An 18445-nucleotide genomic window follows, 5' to 3' on the forward strand; every position below is an offset into this window, starting at 1 on the left:
ACACTGGAAGGAATGGGGAGAACGTGCGCCTTTGCATTTCCAACCAAGAGCTTACAAGTCTGCTGGGCGACAAAAGCAACCAAACAACCAAAGTTGTTTTAACATACCCTAAAAGGAAGTAGTAAATATTTGACGCAAGGGTTGGGGAGGTGTCTTCTTTGCTGCTGGCTTAGAAATGTAGGCTAACTTGTTCTGTGGCGTTACTTGGCAGAGAATCTGGTGGGATTCCCCGGAGCTGCAGCTGAGGCGTGTCCTGATTTGGACTCGATGGAGCTGCAGTATTCCTAAGCTACAGCCAGTTTCCTGTTTCACTCCTTGATCTTGTAGCTTGCCTAAAAAGAAGGGTTTAGTGTGGATTGTTGAATGAATTGAATATGCTCATGGTACTGTCCAAGGAGTAAAAAATCCCAAGCTAAGAAGAAAGGAGCCCATTCTTTGCAAAACAATATCCTGCCTCGGTTCTTGCTGTTCTTGTACTACGTTAATCTGGACTTGAATTTCAGCGTATCTTCAGTAGGGTGAGTACTGAAGCCAATTAAACACTTCATTGATAAACACTGAGAGAACATTGATAAACCAAGATGAGACATTTTTTTTATAAGAATTTTATTAAGTTTGAAAGAATAAACAAAAACTACCAAAAAAAAACTACCAAAAAAACTAAAGAGTGCGAAACACAAGAAAAAAGAATTTTAGCAATTACATAGTGACTTCCCACTTCCAACAACAGGAATATACAGCAGTTTCCATATTTAAATCCTTACTCTATATCAAACCCAGCTTGTGTTATTTCTATTGTATTTGTATTAGCAATTGTATTATATTTGTATTAGCAATTATATTAGTGATTTGTATATGTGCTAATGGAAGGATTTATAGAAAGATGAGACATAATAAAGGGACATCCTTTAATGAGGGGCACAAGCAATTAAGGAGGCAACGTAAATATGGAAATCATGCCCAGATCAGCCTTTATCAACCTTTTGACCCTGGAGGATCCCTTGAAATATTTTTCAGGCCTCAGGGAACCCCTGCACATTCAGGCTCAAATATAGGCCAGAAGTTGTTATATTTGTTTCATGTATAATATGAATAATTATAAATATGAATTGTGTGTGTGTGTGTGTGTGTGTGTATACAATATGTATGTATAATTAACAATACAAAATTAGTATATCTGTTTCATGTGTAGGCCTATATATATGCATTAAAGGTGCTCTTAATTTAATAAAGAATGAAACCTCTTTAATCTGAAGTTGGCCAGATTTGAAATAATTTTTTAAATAAATCGTGATCTCCCAGGGAACCCCTAGTAACCTCTCATGGAACCTGAGGGTGCCACAGAACCCTGGCTAAGAAACCCTGCCCTAGATATCAGGGCCTATGTTGTCACTTCCTTATCAAGATGAAATCTCATCTCATTTTGTTAACACATCTTAGACCAACCTAAATGTTCTCTGGCAGTTGTAAGTCATAAATTCATATTCTAACCATGTTGAGCCAGACATAAGGATGAAACTAGCTCAAACTGCAACATTTTTTTATGTGTCCTTCAGTTTATAAAAGTACAGCTAATGCATACACGCAGTATATCCTTTCACCTGAGGAAATTATCCAGTCCCCACTTTTGGATTTTGAAGCAGCAAAAAAGTCACTACCAACTGGTTTATTGTGCACCGTGAGCAAATTCAAAGGAAAGAAAGATTTCAAGACAAATTTATATTTTACTAAAAACCAAGGGGCTTTCCAAATACGTGCAAGTATAAGATTTTGCGTAGCACAGCAGTCTGCACTTTGCTTACCAAGTTCTACTTTAATGTCTATAAATTTCATTCCTCCACCTAACCATATATACATATATACATACAGTACATACAGTAAAAAATTAAAAAATGGGAGGCTGGCATGTTGCTACTGTCAATCTTATTTTGGAGAATGCTTGTGGGCCCCAAATGAACCCCATAAGCTTTTTTTGATCATAACCATGATAGGTGACTATAGCCCAACTCCACCTGCCTTGAAATAGGGGAAAGGTCAACTCAGGAAGCTCCTAGAGGGTGACGGGTAATATTCTAAACTGGCACTTTGCAGCTGGTTAGGTTCCCCACCTCCTGTGGCAGCCATAACTGTAAACAAGAAGTGTGTGGCTATTTTGCAGAAGTGTCCACAACATGCTCTCATCATAGCAAATGTGGCTAGCAGCCCCCCAAATTGAGGACTCCTGAGTTAGGCAACGGAATTGAAAGTATTTGCAAATGTGTGGCCTGGGCAGTTTCATTTTCAGAAGCAAAGCATCCTCCCTTCCCCAAAGTCCTTTTCTGGCTCATCTAGAATGGATGGGAAGCCCTGTTCTATGAGGATAATCTGTCGAAGCAGTGGGGCAGGCTCTATTTGCATAATAGGCTCAGCCTGCTTCACTGAAGCCATCAATTTGCGGGTTAGAATCAGAGAACTGGAAAGGACCTCAGAGGTCATCCAGTCCAACCCCATTCAGTGCAGGATCTGCTAAAGCATTTTGAACAGGTAGCTCCAGTGGATATACCCCTTAATGAACTAGCCTATTCCATTGTTTTATAGCATTTGCCATCAGGAAATACTTCCTAACTTCTAACCCGAATCTATTTCTCTGTAGGGTCCACCCACTGGATCTGCTCCTGCCCTCCAAGATAACAAAGAATTCCAATTCAATTCAATTCACTGTCACATTTCTAGGCCTCCCAGTTCCTCCCGACTCTGGATAACTTCACGAACTAAAAACACAGTAAAATGCAGAGAACAAGTCTACTGCCTCCTCTATATGACAAACCTTTGAAGAAAGGCTGCTATTGTATATCCCTTAACTAACCAACTGGGTTTGCCCATGATAAGCTACCATAAAATAAATAAGGTTAAAATGTATTTATCACGCTTAGCTGGCTGTGCAAGGCAGCTGCTAGGTCCTTAAGTCACCTTCTTGAGTTAGCAATGTAAGCCAATTTAAAAGTGAGGGGGTCAAGAAACCCCTGTCTGTCTCTCCACCCTCCTCTTCATTTTCCCACCTTGCCTAGAGCCAGAATATTCCCTATCTTACCTGCCAGGCTCCATCACCTTCAGCAGTTGGGGACGGCCCAGAACTCTCCCTCTCCTCAGCTTTCTGTACTGCCTGGCAGAAATTTCCAGTTTGACCATTTCTCATCGAAACTGCAGCACCCAGGAGATAGACTGGAAGAAGGAAGGCGAGGCCATGAGCTCAATTGGAATGATTAAAACATGAATGACTTCATTGAGAAAACAGTAGGAACCCAGCCCAGGAAATACAGGCATGCTGGTGGGCGTAGGAGTAAATAACAGTCTGGGAGAAAACCAGGGAAAAGGTATTCTGAGGAACAGTAAACCTCAAGAGAGGTAGGAGTTCTGTCTTTTCTCAAAACTTGTTTTCTCCTCTTCACCTCTCCCCTACCTTCACCAAAAGAGCGAATGAAAGTTCCAGTCAAAAAGCAACGATCCTCAGGAGCCGCCCTCTGATCTTGATCTCAAATGTTCAGTTTGTGAAAAGGTGGGTCCCTGGGGGCGTTCTGCCTTGTTTGCTTTTGTGACGATTTGGCGAGGCTAAACACAAAGACAAGACACAACAGCTTTGCTCAAAGAAGACTGAGGCTGAGACGACATTCTTCTCCGTGGTGTGCCGTGAAGACGCAGGGTTGGAATCCAGGTCTCCCAGATGAAACATAGACCCTATCACTTCCTGCCCCTGAAATTAGACTCACAATCTTGGATGAGAATCCTCGCTCCTCAAGTAGGTAATGTGATCCACTGAAAGGGAGAGCAAAAGAGACCAGCTTTTTACTTTTCTTCAGCAACTTTGTGGTGTGTCCTTTAGCCATGGATGAAGAGATGGGAGTCATCAATGTGGGGGAGAACAGAGGGAGAATAGTACTGGGCACCTTGGAGAGTGACATCCCTGACAAGACCCCTCCTTTGAATGTGCACAGATTGCGCAACCTGGCCATAGCTAGCATCGTCTGTGGCTGTTCGTGCATTGGGATCCTGGCTCTGATCTATGCAGTCAAGGTGAGTGATGCTTTCTCATTTGGAAGGAGCTGGCTGGGGAGGAGGTGGGGAAACTAATGCCTGCTTTTCTGTGTTCTCTGAACTAGAAAGAGAACAATGTTAAGTCCCATTTCCTTTGGGAAAATAAGTCCTGGAGATTAAGAAAAGCAATATACACCCCTCCTTCTCTCATATTTACAAACGCTATGATCTTCCTTCGTTCCTTCCCAAAGATATGCACTGATCCAAAAAGGAAGTATTTAGAAACTTAATCTAAACCAATAAACTCTTCTTCTTTTCCCCATCCCTTTTGTCCCTGGTCCCCCATCTTTGCCAGAGAGAGAAAAAGTCCACATGCTAAAAAAATCACTTATGATGTGTCTCTAGTGGCACAAAGAGAGAGAAAAGGGGGGGGGGGTTAAGGGCTTCTTGCTACAGTTAATGGCTAATCACACAGCTAGTACCTACAGCTAGTAGACTTAATTATGCCCAAAGGAGAAAGGAGTGAATTGTATTCTATTTCCCAAAGCTGAAAATCCAGATTTTCACAAGGTGCCTATGATAGCTTAGAGGATTCTCCAGAACAGAGAATAATAGGGAGGAGTTTTGATGGTGGGAGAAAATATTCCTCAAGTAAGTGTGGAAAATAATTACATTTCTGCCCCACCCATCCCAGAACTGATTATCACTGGAATTCCCATGCTACTGTCATGCAGCAGAGCTTGATCAATATGCTGCAACAGTGTCACATTCCAGAACTGAGGAAAGCTGTTGTACTTCATGGATTCTGAGGTTCAGAAAAGCATCATTCCACATTCCTCTAAGGACTGTACCTCTGGCCTCTCGTGAAGTGGGCTATAAAAAGCTTACGCTATAAGACAGGGTTTCACAACCTTAGCAACTTTGAGATGTGTGGACTTCAACTCCCAGAATTCCCCAGCCAGCATGCTGGCTGGGGAATTCTGGGAGTTGAAGTCCACACATCTTAAAAGTCGCTAAGGTTGAGAAACAGTGCTATAAGAGATGAGTTAATTTTTAAGACGCTTGTTTTTGTCATAACACAGCTTCTGCTCTGGAAAGCAGACGTTCCTTAAAGGCTCATCGAGGATTAATCAATGGGGAAAGCAGAACTAATTGTGGGGGACAAACTAGATTTGGGGCCACCACTGATCCTGCCCCTGCAGTGTGCAGCCACAGGGGTGTTATGGGAGAGTATTCAGCCACATGGTCATTTCACAAGAGTTGGCAACCGAGTCCAACAGCCTCCCTTTTTTTTATGGTGGGAAGTCAATGGCCAAAGTGTTCCTTGAGGGCAGGAAAAAAACAGAAATCAGTATTGCTTTTAGCAATTCACAAGTGGAACTGTTGCAAAACATTGCTTTGAAGAGCAAGCAGCCATTCTCTTCCTTTTCCACCCAGTTTCCTATTCCATCCCTCAACCAGCAGTCAGTCAGGATTTGGTCAGCACAAAAAAGGCTTATCCTCTTTCCCAGCACCTTCGGTTTTTTAAGATTTCTCTCTTTTTTCTCTGCAAATGCTCAGCTGCTGCACTATCTGCTAACACCTCCCCACTCTTCTGATCTCACTAATTTTGATGCTCATCCTTGATAAGAAAGAGGGGGAATTGTATTTCCTTGGAAAACTAGGTTGAGCCATGTTTATTGGTTAACAGTGTGGGAAGGTTCTAAACTAATCATTTCTAGACGGTGAAATTAATGGAGCTGGCAGAGATGGCAAAACTGACAGCACTGATAAGAGAAAAAAAGTTGGCTGGATTTGTTTCTACGCGGAAACCGCTTTGGGAGTTTTTGCTTGTATCTGAAAAAAATGAAGATTTTGGTTTTGGGTTTTGATGATTAGGTTGTTATAGCTTATAGAAATAACGTTTATTATGGTTTGATTTAGAGTAAGAGATTAATGTATTATCTATTTGTATTTGTATCTGTGCTGGAGAAGGTCGGAAGTCATTCCTTTTGTATTTCTTTCTATCTGCTTCTGAATTTTTAGTTTGTCTTTTTTCTTTTAGTCTTTTTTCTAATCTTTTCTATATTTTATATTTTATCTGTACTTTGAAATTTTAAAAAAGTTCTTAAAAATAATTCTGTATCAAGCATTTCAGCAGATACATATATATGAAGAGTTAGGTAAAAAAGAGTCTTTCCTTAAAATGAATGATATCTGGCATCGTTATTCAGAGTGAATAATAAAACTGTTTTTGCTCCTTTAGGCTAATGAGAAGCAAAAAGCTCATTCCCAGAATGCAGCAATCCACTGGGCTCGGAAGTCTTGGCTTATGTCTTGCCTAAGTATCAGCGTCTGGCTTTCCATTCTTATTCTGACCCCCCTGTTACTAGTCCTCATATCTTACCTCGTATCTCAAGCGGAATAATGAGCCACATCGATCTGTGACTTTGGACTTCCAGGATACATTTTGACTACTGAGGTTTCTTGAGTTGGATTAAGCCAAGTGGGCACTGAGCTGTTCATTGTGGTGGTACTTCCTCAGTTGAGGTGGCTCTGTGGAGGGGAAAGATGGTGGACATCAAGTTTGGTCTCCTACAGACAATGTAGAAGGATTAGTTCTGCTTGACATAAGTCTGGCTGATTTCATCTGTTATCACCTTTCTCCATCTGATGTATTCTAGATGTTGGACTACGGCTCCCATCATTCCTAGCCAGGACTGCCATGTAATGCAGATTCTCAGAAGCACCTATACTGGACTGAAATATTTGTATTTCTAATTCATGAAATGTTCTTTCCTGGTTTAAAAATATATACCCAATGTTGATCTAATCACAGAAATCCCCTGAAAGTGAAAGTGGTGAGTTTGGAAGGAGGAGTCAGATTATTAGGCATACAAATGACCAAATTACTGTGGCATTAAGCTTTAATTGGCCTCAGGCCAAACCATCTGATTTGGGCACAAAGAATCCCTCCCTTTGTACCAAAAGTAGTTTACCTTTGAGGGAGTGGGGCAGAAAAATCTGAATTTCAATGAGGGGTTATTTCAGCATTCTTCTTTTTTCTCCTTGGACCTCATGGGATACCTTGGTTGGGCACAGAACAGACCCTGAAGAGCAAGGTGGAATCAAAGTAAGTGTTGGGGGGAGAGGAAAGTTGGATTCGCATCCTGCCCCATCTATAAAGGCCCTTGGGTGACCTCAGGCTAGTCATTAACTCTCTTAGCCTTGGTCCACTTCAGAGGGTTGTTGTACAGATAAAGAGGGAAAGCAGGAGCCACTTCTGGTTCTTTGGATGAAAAACAGATTAAAAGTAGCAACAGAGCTTTCCTAAGGAGACAGGCCACATTGAGGTGTGGTGGTTGGAGCTATCTTCCCAACCTGATGCCCTCTAGCCGTGTTAGGACTGCAAGTCCCATAATTCCCAGGCAGTATGGAAGTGCAGCTCCAACACATCTGTGTGGCATAAAGTGAAGGAAAGTTGGCCCAGATTTAGATCGCTGCTGATCCGAGACACAACTTGGATGACCTTGGGCCTCCCGCCCTGACCTACTTCACAAGGTCCTTGTGAAGCTCGTGGGCTGTGCGCGGAGTGGTGTGTGTGTCTGCCTGTGCGCAACACTACCACCCTGTGGGGTCACGTGACCAAGGCTTGAAGAAAGGCATGGGAGAGCTCCCCGCCGCCACTTCTCGACCTTTACTTTTGCGATTGTGAAACCCAGAATAACCCCTCTGGACAGCGCCTTCCTCTTTCCTTTTGCGATTGGCTAGTGTTTTACCCGAAGTTTGTTTACCAAACCGCTTCTCTCGCCCTCCCCTCTCAAATCTAGCAGACGATTGGTTTATCCTCCTGCCACTTACGTCCTTCCATTCTGATTGGCTAATCGTTCCCCTCCTTTCTGTTGTGCATAGGAAACAGTGCTTCCTCTTTTAAGCCCCTCCCTTCCATTTCTTCATCTTCATTTGATTCGCTTCTGCCTTAGACAGCCCGCCTCCCTTCTATCTCTATTCGTCTTGCCACTGGGCGCTGCCCTCGCCAGTCTGGACGGATCCCTTTCATCGCTCTTGTCACTCCCCACGACGTTAAAAGCGCGCGAACCAATCAGGAAAAAAGGGGTGGGGCCTGGGAGTCGCCGGCTGTAGTTGGGGGTCATTCACTCATTTCCAGCTAAGGCGCTGCCGGGTGAGGATCTTGGGGTGTCGCTTTCTGCGGGAGGCGCGGGGGTTGATGACGTAACTGGGGATTCCTCTGCAGAGGAGAGAGGAGGAGGTGAGCGGACCAGGCTTACGGGCTGGGATAGGCGGATGGTTCGTGGCATCGTGGGATCCAGAACAGCTCAGCCCCGGAATCTGTTGCCAGTGCTAGGCCACGGTCCTGGAATCTAAATGTAGAGTTTCTGAGAATATGCAGAGTGCATTTCTGTCGCGCCTGAACGAATCTGGGGTGGAGGAGGAAGCTTTCACGGCGGAGCACCTATCTCAGCCTCTGCCCGCTTTGTAATATAATCAGCACTTTCTATGTTATGTCTTAGGTGCTCCGATGGCTTCACTCATGATATCTGAGTAATTTTTGCAACAACCTTGGAAGGTAGGCCAGCATGATAGATATGCTTAGAAAGCAAGGCCCGAGTGCAGGAAAAAGAGTGGCAGATCTCCAACTGTGTGTGTGTGGTTTAGGCACAGATAGAACACAAATGGTGCCATACTCTAGATAAAATCCGAAGGATATTTGGATAGTATATCCTTTGATATACTGTTATTATCTATTATCTTTTATCAAGCTTGTCAGTATGTGCTTAGAGATGGGAGATGCCCTTCTAATACTCTTTAATACTAAATTGTGGAGATGGAATTTCAGCCCATAGGTTCAGCAACACAACCAATGTCAGAATGTTTGTCAGGATAACCTCCCTTTTTTCCTGGTATTATTTGGACATCTTGGACTACATCTCTCAGATTTCCCAGCAAGAGTGACAAATGGGTATTTGTATTCCTCTAATGTTCCCAGTGGGCACAGGGTTGAGAAAGCTTTCCTAGTAAGTGGAATGTTCTCAGAGACAAACTGATTTACTGCATTATTAGATATACTGTCAATCTTATGCATCTTTACTTGGAAAAAAAAGCCCAGTTGGTTTCAATGGCGCTTATACACCCTTATGGCAGGGAGATCTGGATTCAGACAGTGGGATTGTGGTGAGGCTAAAATGTGGCCCTAAGAGTTTTTCTATAGGGAGGTTAAGAAATAAAAAAATTCCTGTAAGCAGGCGTGGGAAGAAGGTTTGAGTGTGTTTGCAAAATGTGGTATGTCTTGCCCCAAGGAAAAGGCTCATGTACATGTTACCATCCAATGGGATATTTCAAAGAGATGTCTTTGCTTGGTCAAGCCCCAATAATTCCTATATGTGGCTTCTTTGTCAAATCTTCATGGCATTTTGCTCACTGTGGTTGTTGTTTGGAGAAAAATGCATCAGGCTTTCTCTACTTGGCCCTGATTTGCTCACAGGAATGGGGATCTACCCCACTGTAGTACAAGGATGCAAAATGTCGAGATTTTTTTTTTACTTGTTCATGAATCCAAAGGGAGGAATTGCAGCTCCATTTAACCCCAGGGGAGAGCGCCTTGATGGCTAAAATGTGTCTTAAAATCCATCCTGGCACTGAATGTAATGTTCAGTCAAGGGATTAGTCTCCTCAGTCCAATTAAGTCCTTTTCCTTTATCTCTTCCATGACGTCCACGAAAGCCATGTGTGGATTGGAATGTCTCGGCCTGAGGCTGCCATCACGTATGTTGATCATGTTGATTGCCCCTCTAGGTCTTCGCTTGGACTAGTGCATGCAGATCAGGGAACAGCTGACTCTAGAAAGTGTTCAGCTGTTTGACAGATTTCCCTTGGCCTCATTGTGCATTTCAGAAGCCGAATCTATATTTGCAGTTTACCCCCCCTGTGGTACAATGACACGGGACGTGGGCCTAGATGATGAGCTTCCAGATTGGGCTGGAGCCAAGGAGTTCTATCAGAAATACGACCCCAAGGATGTTATTGGCAGGTGAGGCCAGAAGGGCAGAGGGGACACTATGCAACTGAATGGCTTGGAGGGATGGGAAAGACCTTCTATTTATTTTTCCCCACCGGGGTCCTTAGCGTTTCTGGAAACTGGATCTCTCTGTTCATTATTTGCTCATCCCATCCTTCATCTGCAGAGGCGTGAGCAGTGTGGTACGGCGTTGTATACACAAGCAGACAGGCCAGGAGTATGCAGTAAAGATTATTGAGGTAACCCCAGAGCGGATGACCCCACAGCAGCTGGAAGAAGTGCGCTTGTCAACCAGCAAAGAGATTGCTATCCTGCGCCAGGTCTCCGGTCACCCTTTTATCAGTGAGTGGCTGCCCCATCTGTATCCTCTCAGCATCTCTCTACTCCAGATGTCCTCTTCTGATTCTTCCCCATCCACCCCAACATTAAAATATTTTTGCTGATGCAATTCTGCATGGGTGATGCTTCCCCTCCCTTCTGATTGTGACTTGCACCATGTAGGCAGATGACAAAATTAGTAAAACGAAACCTCCCCACCACCCTCCACCAAGTAGCTCATTGCTGATCTCTATGCTCATTTCTTGTTGTGTATAAAATCACTATTAAAGGTGGTCCTTGCTTAACAACCATTTGTTTAGTGACGGTTTGGAAAAATCTGACTTGTGACTGGTCCTCACACTTACGACTGTCACAACGTCTGCACAGTCATGTGATCACCATTTGGGTGCTTGGCAACCGGCTTGCATTTATGACTGTCTCAGTGTCCCGTAGTCATGTGATCACCATTTTTGACCTTCCTGGCTGGCTTCTGGCAAGTAAAACCAATGGGGAACCATGTGATTTGCTTAACAACCGTGTGGTTCGTGTAACACCCACAATGATTCACTTAACGGCCACTGCAAAAGTTGTAAAATCGGGTCGGATTTGCTTAATGACTGCTTCGCTTAGCAACCAAAATTCCAGTCCCAATTGTGGTTATTAAGCGAGGACTACTTGTACTGAGCAGTCTGATCCTGCACAGTCCTAAATCAGTTCTGTGGTCTGTAATGTATCAGCAAATTCTGCCAGCTGCTTCATTCTTAGCGCAATGGTAGTATCCTAGGATTGCGGTGGTTTTAACAGGTTGTTTCAGTGATTCTGTTTATATGGCTTCCTTTTTGAGAAGGTTGTGCTTCGGTGCTGCTTTATATTTTTATTAACCGAGTGCTGTTGGAGGGGAAAGTCTGGATATAAATTTAGCAGATAAAGAAATAAAATTATAGGCACTGATCAAAAGTGGGGGCTGGTCTCAGGGCTACGGTTGCTCACTGGGCATCTCTGGTTGGGAGGGGAACAGCGGGTGACGGTATTCGTATTCTGCCATTAGATCCTGCGCAAGGGCCGTTTTATAAATCCTGAAGCAATTCTTATGTAACTGCATGATTCTTCTTTTTCTCCAGTTACTCTTATAGATTCCTATGAGTCCTCCGCCTTCATGTTCCTAGTCTTTGATTTGTAAGTAACAAGCCTTTGGAAACAGGGGTGGGATCAAGGGGTGATTCGCCCTCTTCTCCCTCTGGAAAATGTCTTTGTGAAGCCTGTGCTTCTCCCACTACAGCTGCGTTAGAATTGAAGAAGTAACACTTAAGTCTACTCCAAAAAGGGAAAGCTGGAATTGGGTGGAAAAATAAATCACCTGTCTTTATTTATTAGACTGTAATTATGAGAAAGAGAGGGTAACAGAAGTGGTCAGATCCTGCTTCCAGACCCTACAGCTGCTTTTCTCAGCCTGTGGCCTTCCAGATGTGTTGGGCATCAGCTCCCATAATCCTCAGCCAGCATGACCTGCTTTATAAGTTGAGCTGAAGTTGCTTTGCAGCCTGATCTTCTTCTGGATGCTTGCCGCTGTGCCTGGATCGTTTCTCCAGACTTTATACACACCATCAGAATCCCACTGCTGCATTCCACTTCTTATGCTCTTTCTTCCCTAAAGGGCTGAGATGGGGGCGGGAGCCATGATTTTCTTTTCCGTGCCATCCCCACCATGTGTAAATTATACCTCCAATTTATGTCTTCCCTGCAGGATGAGACGTGGTGAGCTTTTTGACTACCTTACAGAGAAGGTAACCCTTGGCGAAAAGGAGACCAGGTAAAACAGGAGGTCTTCTGCTGGGGCTGGAGAAGTGGAGGTCCCTCTCCCATAATTTAGTGAGCCCTCCTTGTTGTTTTCGGGAAGGCCCTGAGGCACAGTCACTGCAGCAACCGGGGCACCGTCTGCCTTCTTTCAGGTGCATCATGCGAGCCCTCCTGGAAGCCGTGAGCTACCTTCATGAGAACAACATCATCCATCGAGACCTCAAACCAGAGAACATTCTCATGAACGATGATCTCAGCATCAAACTCTCTGATTTTGGCTTCTCCTGCCATTTGGAGCCAGGGGAGAAACTACGAGGTGGGACGGGGTCCAGTCCAGTAGTGTATCTTTGGGGAAGTGGAGACAGGAGAGGCAGGCTCATTCCATTCGCCCTGCCCTATGGAGCATCCCTCTGCTAAGCCACGGGGGCAGGTGGGAAAGTTCAGCTCATTGGTTCTGTGGGGTGGAGGAAAGGGTCTTTTCATAGCCTAAACATCCACCTTTCTTGTCCTGAAAGGTTCTCCCAATTTGAATTTCTCTGAAGTTCTCTGAATCTGTGACTGTTCCCTGCAGAGTTATGTGGCACCCCAGGCTATCTGGCACCAGAGATACTGAAATGCTCCATGGATGAGACTCATCCTGGTTATGGGAAGGAGGTGGACCTGTAAGTTGTAATTAGGGAATGGGGGGTGTGTGTCATGGAATCTTCCTCAAACTCCAGATTGTGCTCCAGATACTGTATCCTGGACTACGACTGCTATCATCTGCCAGCCAGGGTGTGGTGGGGCATAGGACTATAATCTCTCCCTTGCCCTGCAGCTGGGCCTGTGGCGTCATCTTCTTCACCCTCCTGGCTGGCTCTCCCCCTTTCTGGCACCGCAAACAGATGTTGATGCTTCGGATGATCATGGAAGGCCAGTATCAGTTTGGTTCTCCGGAGTGGGATGACCGATCTGACACGGTCAAGGATTTGGTAAGAAGACAGCAGCGTTGTTGCCCCATATGGTAATTCAGACAGAGTTTATGGCCCTTTCCCACTGCCCAGTAGAAGAAAGGGCTCTTGGGACCATCCTTGAAGAGTTGAGCTTCATGCAAATTAAGTCCGTTTTACATGGATTTTCCTCTGTGGGTTGATGGAGCATGGAGCCTTCTCTTCCACTGCTGGCAGCCGTTCTTCTTTCTTTGGCCTGGCACTGAAGTATGTGGAGGGTGGGATGGGAGGGGGTCAACCCACAAGAGCTGATCTCAGTGCGGCAAAGCAGGTCCTGCACCGTCTCAAGTTTCTCCTTCTGCCTGACTGAAATAGGTGGAAGCTGGTGAGGGGGCTGCAGAGGAACCAAAGTCTGAGCCAAGATGTGTAACTAGCAGTGAGGTTGGTGGGCTGCATTGCCAAAGTGGCAGACTGTGGACTGGGGTCGTTTGGATTCCAGTTTCTCTTGGAGTTTTAATAAAATTTACTTGGGGACTTCCAGTCATTCTCAACCTAACCTTATCCTCCCAACAACCTTGTAAGGATGGAGAGAAATTAAAAGATCGCAGCTCTTGCCAGTTGGGGCTTGTTAAACTGGAGGGTACCTTGCCCGCCCAAACGCTTGTTTTTTGTAGCTCTCATAGCCCTTTCTGACTACAATTGCTAAGCACTGGCAATAGAGGTTCCCACTGTTCGGAGGTGGGAAACACTGAACACTGTACTGTAAGACCTAAAACTGGACAACACTCATTTTAAAAAGAAGGGGAAAAATGCAAAACTGTAAGGGTTAATTAAGAAAAGCACCTTGGTCCACTTTGAATCATTGCCCAGTGCTTTTGACCAGGCTACTTAGCCTGACATGAAGAACAGGGAAAAAAATTCAAAAATCATGGATCCTGACATGAAAAAGGAGGAATTCTGGAACAATGTGATCGTTTAAACTAGTGTTTCTCAACCTTGGCAACTTTAAGATACGTGGACTTCAACTCCCAGAATTCCCTGGCCAGAATGGCTGGCTGGGGAATTCTGGGAGTTGAAGTCCACGTATCTTAAAGCGATAAGATAAATATATTTATATGTTTAAACAAGCACACTGCTCCTGAATTTCTCCCTTTCCGTGGCAGGATCCATCAGCAGGCCGCTCTTCCCAGAATGCCTCTTGGGACCACCCCTTTTTTTTTTTTTGCAGATCTCCCAACTGCTGCGGGTAGATCCTGTGGAAAGGTTGACTGCCGAGCAGGCACTACAGCACCCCTTTTTCCAGCGCTACGGGAGGGAGCAGCGACATTTCAGCCCCTTCCACAAGTTCAGGGCAAGTGGCATATTTTTATTTATTCATTTCATCATGATTGAATAACAATAAAATACTTTGTTTGTTCTTTTAAGCCATTTTTGCTCCGTTCTTCATCTCGGAAGGGGCCTGTGTCAGGGGTACGTGTAACGCCTTGACTGCAAAGCAGGTTGTTGAATGTTCCAGGCTCAAAATAAAACAGTTTTGAGTCGAGGCCAGAGCAAAACACCGCTCCGTTTGAGGATCACTGTTTCTGGCGTTTCTGGGCGAGGAGAGGCTTCGAAGCCGCCCGCCCGCTTCACGGGTCTTGTTCCAGAGTTGAAACACCACATGTGGACAGGTTTGGGTTTTCTTCCGGTGGAACCTTTCAAGCGGGGCTGTTTTGTTCTGAACTCAGACGGTGTGTCTTGTTACTTCTTTATCCTGAAAAGGCAGCCTTGCCCGCAGGCTTGCACCCAGGAAAACGCAGCACAAAAGGAAACGGGTGGGGAGGAAAAAAACCTAGTTCAGACATACATTTGGAAACTGAAATAGCTGCCCTTGTAACGGCCCCTGAAGCGAACCGCAGCTACGCCGCTGATCTGATGCGTGGCCGCCCAAACCTCTCGTTTCCTTTTACCACCGCTGCTCCCGGAGCTTTACTTCAGTTTCTTACTCCGATAAACGTTTACTGTTCAGTCAGCTAAAAATGGTCTCCTTGGTTAATCTGGTTGTGCTGACACCAACGGATTTTAATATCTCTTGGCTGCTCTTTGTATTTAATTTTCTTTTTTTTTTGGTGCTGGTTTAATTGTTTAACTGTTTTTATGATTGTTAGCTGCCCAGAGTCGCTGGTTTGAGATGGGCAGCTGTATAAACTGAATGAATGAATGAATGAATGATCTGTGTATAGGTTCTGGTTAAAATATTATTCTAGACTTGTTTGTTTGTTTGTTTAAAAAAGAATGTTAAAAGTACATGCTTTGGATGCAGAAAGTTCCAGGTCCAACACTTGGTATCTCTCTAGAGCAGTGTTTCTTAATCTTAGCAAGTTTAAGATGTGTGGACTTCAGCTCCCAACATGCTGGATGGGGAATTCTGGGAGCTGAAATCCACATATCTTAAAGTTGCCACGGCTGAGAAACACTGCTCTGCAGATCCCCTGAAGCGCCACTGTGAGTCATATCGACGGCACTGACTTTGGTGGATCAGGGGCCTCTCCGCTTCTCCCCCTTCCTCTTTTGGGGCCACGTGGGAGGAGGTGCCTCTTCTAAGGTAGTGCTCGGCTGTGTTGCTACAGGCACAGTCCAAAATCAGTATAGGCCGATTCTGCCCAGCTTTACCCCCACTGCTTCTTGAGTTGCATGTTTATGCAGCTGTCGCTAAAACTTAGGGTTGTTTAGGAGTGATTGGGGGCAGGAATATTTTTAAGTACAGGTAGTCCTCGCTTGACGACTAGTTTATTTAACAACAGTTCAGAGATACGATGGGGCTAAAAAAAGTTACTTACTACCCATCCTCAAAGTTACGACTGTTGCACCACCCCGGCAGGCATGTGATCATGATTTGCAACCTTCCCAGACGGCTTCTGACCCAAAAAATCAATTGGAAACAATTGATTTGCTTTACAACTGCGTGACTCGCTTTGCGACCACAATAACTCACTTTACGGCTGCCGCAAAAATGGTCATAAAATCGGGTCTAGTCACATGGTGCCTCACTTAACAACTGCATTGCTTAGTGACCGAAATTCCAGTCCCTGTTGTGGTCTTTAAGCCAGGACTGCATATTGGCTATATTCCTGTTTCCAAGTTGAAGATCTCTTTAACATTAAAAAAAAAAAGTCTTGGTAACTTTCCTAAAACTGCAGGCCTTCCACCGTTCCTTATAACTGACTTATAACTGAAGTGTGTAGGAAGGAGAGTGGATGTTGCTTCTGGTTTTCCCAACTTAAGTGGCTTTTAACAGGACTGCACAAAGTTAGGAAGGTGTCTCGGCAGGATGGTGGTCACCATCTTTTTATGGCAGTGAACACCTGTTGGTGGGGAGCCATGGCAGAAGGCAGCTGGATGTTTTCTTCCCCTCGAAGTGGTTCCTTGGAGGTATCTACCCGGCTGCTTTGGAAATGGGAGGCTGGATTTCAGTGATGTTTGAGCTGATCCAGCAGGGCACAGGTTTGCCACAACTTCTCCCCAGAGTTACGAACTTCCTTGCCTTTCTCTCCCCACCTTGTAGCTGCCTTTCCGCCCCCTTGCAGCCTGGTGCTATTCCTTCCTCTTGTCACGGCAGGTGATGGCGTGGACCGTGCGGGCTTCCATCCGCATCTACTCCAGCTATCGACGGGTGCGCCCAGTCACCAAGGAGCTGCTGCTGTGTGACCCCTACGCACACAAGGGGGTGCGCAAGCTGATCGACGCCTGCGCCTTCCGAATCTACGGGCACTGGGTCAAGAAGGGCGAGCAACAGAACCGGGCTGCCCTCTTTGAAAACGTCCCAAAGGCCATCCAGCTGGTCTTGCTTGGCACAGAGGGAGAGGAGGCCCTGTCACTGGCTGTGGAAGGCCCTCCCAACTAGAGAGGTTCCTTCCACTCCCTGTGAAACTGCAGGGCGATGATCCCTGGAAGAGCGACGCAGGGGGGCAGGGGATGTACAGCACGCCAGAGACCTCCTCGCCCCATTGGGGGAGAACGGCAGATTGCAGAATCCTCCTTTGGCTTGCCCCTGCGTAGAAGGGACTTGCTTTCCAGGGAGCAGGAACCTTGGGGACCTTGAACGCTTGGCCGGTGGGACAAGATTCCCTGGTTATGCCTGGGAGGGAGCTCTAGAATTGGGTAGGGCTCCTGTTATGCCAATGGCGTTGGTGGAAAGGGAGGGTCGGGGAGAGCATCTTGCTTCTGCTGCAGAGCCCGGAGCCACTGGCCTCGCCCTTCGCGCACCAAGGACAGTCCGGGCGCCTCATCCTTCCGTGCAGTCACTTTTCCCGTTGCTGAGGGAACAATCAGTGTGTTTGGATTTGGTCCGTGTTGGAGAGCAGGTCTGGGATCAGGTTTTGCATATCTCCTTTTCGCTGCAATCTGGTAGTCGACGTGGCCTTTCTGTTGAATTGCTTCCTGTTTTTTGTCGTCCCCCACCCCATGATTGTCCAAACTATAATAAAAGTGAGATGAGACCATGACTATTGACTGACTTGGGCTTCCTTTACATGCCAGGACGTGGAAGAGGGCTTCATGCAGTTTCTGTTGAAACGGGGGCCCTGCCAGGCATACTCATTTCCACCACCATCTTCTGCCCTGAGTCCCAGCAGTTCCCAAACACTGCCCAAAATGGAAGCAAGAATTCAGCTGGAATTAGGCATGTCCCAGGAAGAACGTTCAGTCCACAGTGACAGAGTTGGCCCCCGATGGAACTGGGCTGGGCTGAGGAGGAAGTCTGCAGAAAGCAGCCATACCAAGTTCATCGCAGTTTAACTGGCACCGACAGATTCCAGGCACAGCTTTGGGAGAAGGAAAGATTTCTCTTTGCCCAGCCATGCTACATTATGCTTTGCATCCTTTGGAAAATGCAACAGACTCAGCAAGATGTTGGCCAGGAGTGCTCAGCCTAAGGCACCAGGCTCCCCAGAATCTTTCCAAAACTTGAATGTATTTATTTATATCCTGCCTTTATCTTGCGCAACTCAAGGTGGCGTGCAGAACGCTCTCGCCTCCTATTTCCCCCCCAAGCACGGCGCTGCGAGGTAGGTGGGGCTGAGAGCGTGTGACTGGCCCAAAGTCACCCAGCCAGCTTCCATGCCTGAAAGAAGACTAGAACTCAAGGTCTCCTAGTTTCTAGGCCAGCACCTTGCGCCACTACACCAAAGTGGCTAATTGTCACGCTAATTTTTAATGTCGTAGATGAAAAAAAATGGGCAGTAATCACATTAAATGACTTGGCTCATTTGGTTTCAATTAAGCCCTAATCAATTTTTCCCCCAGTGTGGTCTTTCTTTCAGACCCACCTTCTTTAGCAACCCCTAGCATGCTATTCAGAGGCTCAGATTGGCCGTTGGCCTTAATAACGCTGCAT

General features: G+C 45.6%; 2 protein-coding genes across 4 annotated transcripts; both read left to right on the forward strand.

Annotated features, from left to right (window-relative positions):
* The first annotated feature begins 3505 nt into the window (after nt 1-3505).
* TMEM265 (transmembrane protein 265) lies at nt 3506-6454 on the forward strand. Its single transcript, XM_063303062.1, has 2 exons — nt 3506-4050; nt 6257-6454. The coding sequence occupies exons 1-2, from the start codon at nt 3862-3864 to the stop codon at nt 6416-6418; spliced, it is 351 nt and encodes a 116-aa protein (XP_063159132.1). The 5' UTR covers nt 3506-3861; the 3' UTR covers nt 6419-6454.
* A 1651-nt stretch (nt 6455-8105) lies between these two features.
* Nucleotides 8106-18093, forward strand: PHKG2 (phosphorylase kinase catalytic subunit gamma 2). Of its 3 annotated transcripts, none has more exons than XM_063301396.1 (11): nt 8106-8173; nt 8523-8578; nt 9904-10039; nt 10194-10369; nt 11467-11521; nt 12090-12155; nt 12295-12458; nt 12714-12804; nt 12960-13113; nt 14300-14422; nt 16670-18093. In XM_063301396.1, exons 3-11 carry the CDS (start codon nt 9945-9947, stop codon nt 16952-16954), a joined length of 1209 nt encoding a protein of 402 aa, XP_063157466.1. In that variant the 5' UTR covers nt 8106-8173; nt 8523-8578; nt 9904-9944; the 3' UTR covers nt 16955-18093. The 3 variants fall into 3 exon arrangements, with proteins under 3 accessions (XP_063157466.1, XP_063157464.1, XP_063157465.1); XM_063301394.1 differs by having other exon boundaries at nt 8123-8260; XM_063301395.1 differs by lacking the exon at nt 8523-8578 and having other exon boundaries at nt 8123-8260.
* Nucleotides 18094-18445: the final 352 nt, after the last annotated feature.

The sequence above is a fragment of the Candoia aspera genome, chromosome 4 (assembly GCF_035149785.1).
Source record: "Candoia aspera isolate rCanAsp1 chromosome 4, rCanAsp1.hap2, whole genome shotgun sequence".
Classification (NCBI taxonomy): Eukaryota; Metazoa; Chordata; class Lepidosauria; order Squamata; family Boidae; genus Candoia; species Candoia aspera.

Coding starts and splice junctions, on each gene's coding strand:
- PHKG2 (XM_063301396.1), top strand. CDS start 9,945: ATGACACGGGACGTGGGCCTAGATGATGAGCTTCCAGATTGGGCTGGA. Junction 10,040..10,193: donor CCCAAGGATGTTATTGGCAG/GTGAGGCCAGAA, acceptor CTTCATCTGCAG/AGGCGTGAGCAGTGTGGTAC. Junction 12,805..12,959: donor TATGGGAAGGAGGTGGACCT/GTAAGTTGTAAT, acceptor CTTGCCCTGCAG/CTGGGCCTGTGGCGTCATCT.
- TMEM265 (XM_063303062.1), top strand. CDS start 3,862: ATGGATGAAGAGATGGGAGTCATCAATGTGGGGGAGAACAGAGGGAGA. Junction 4,051..6,256: donor CTCTGATCTATGCAGTCAAG/GTGAGTGATGCT, acceptor TTGCTCCTTTAG/GCTAATGAGAAGCAAAAAGC.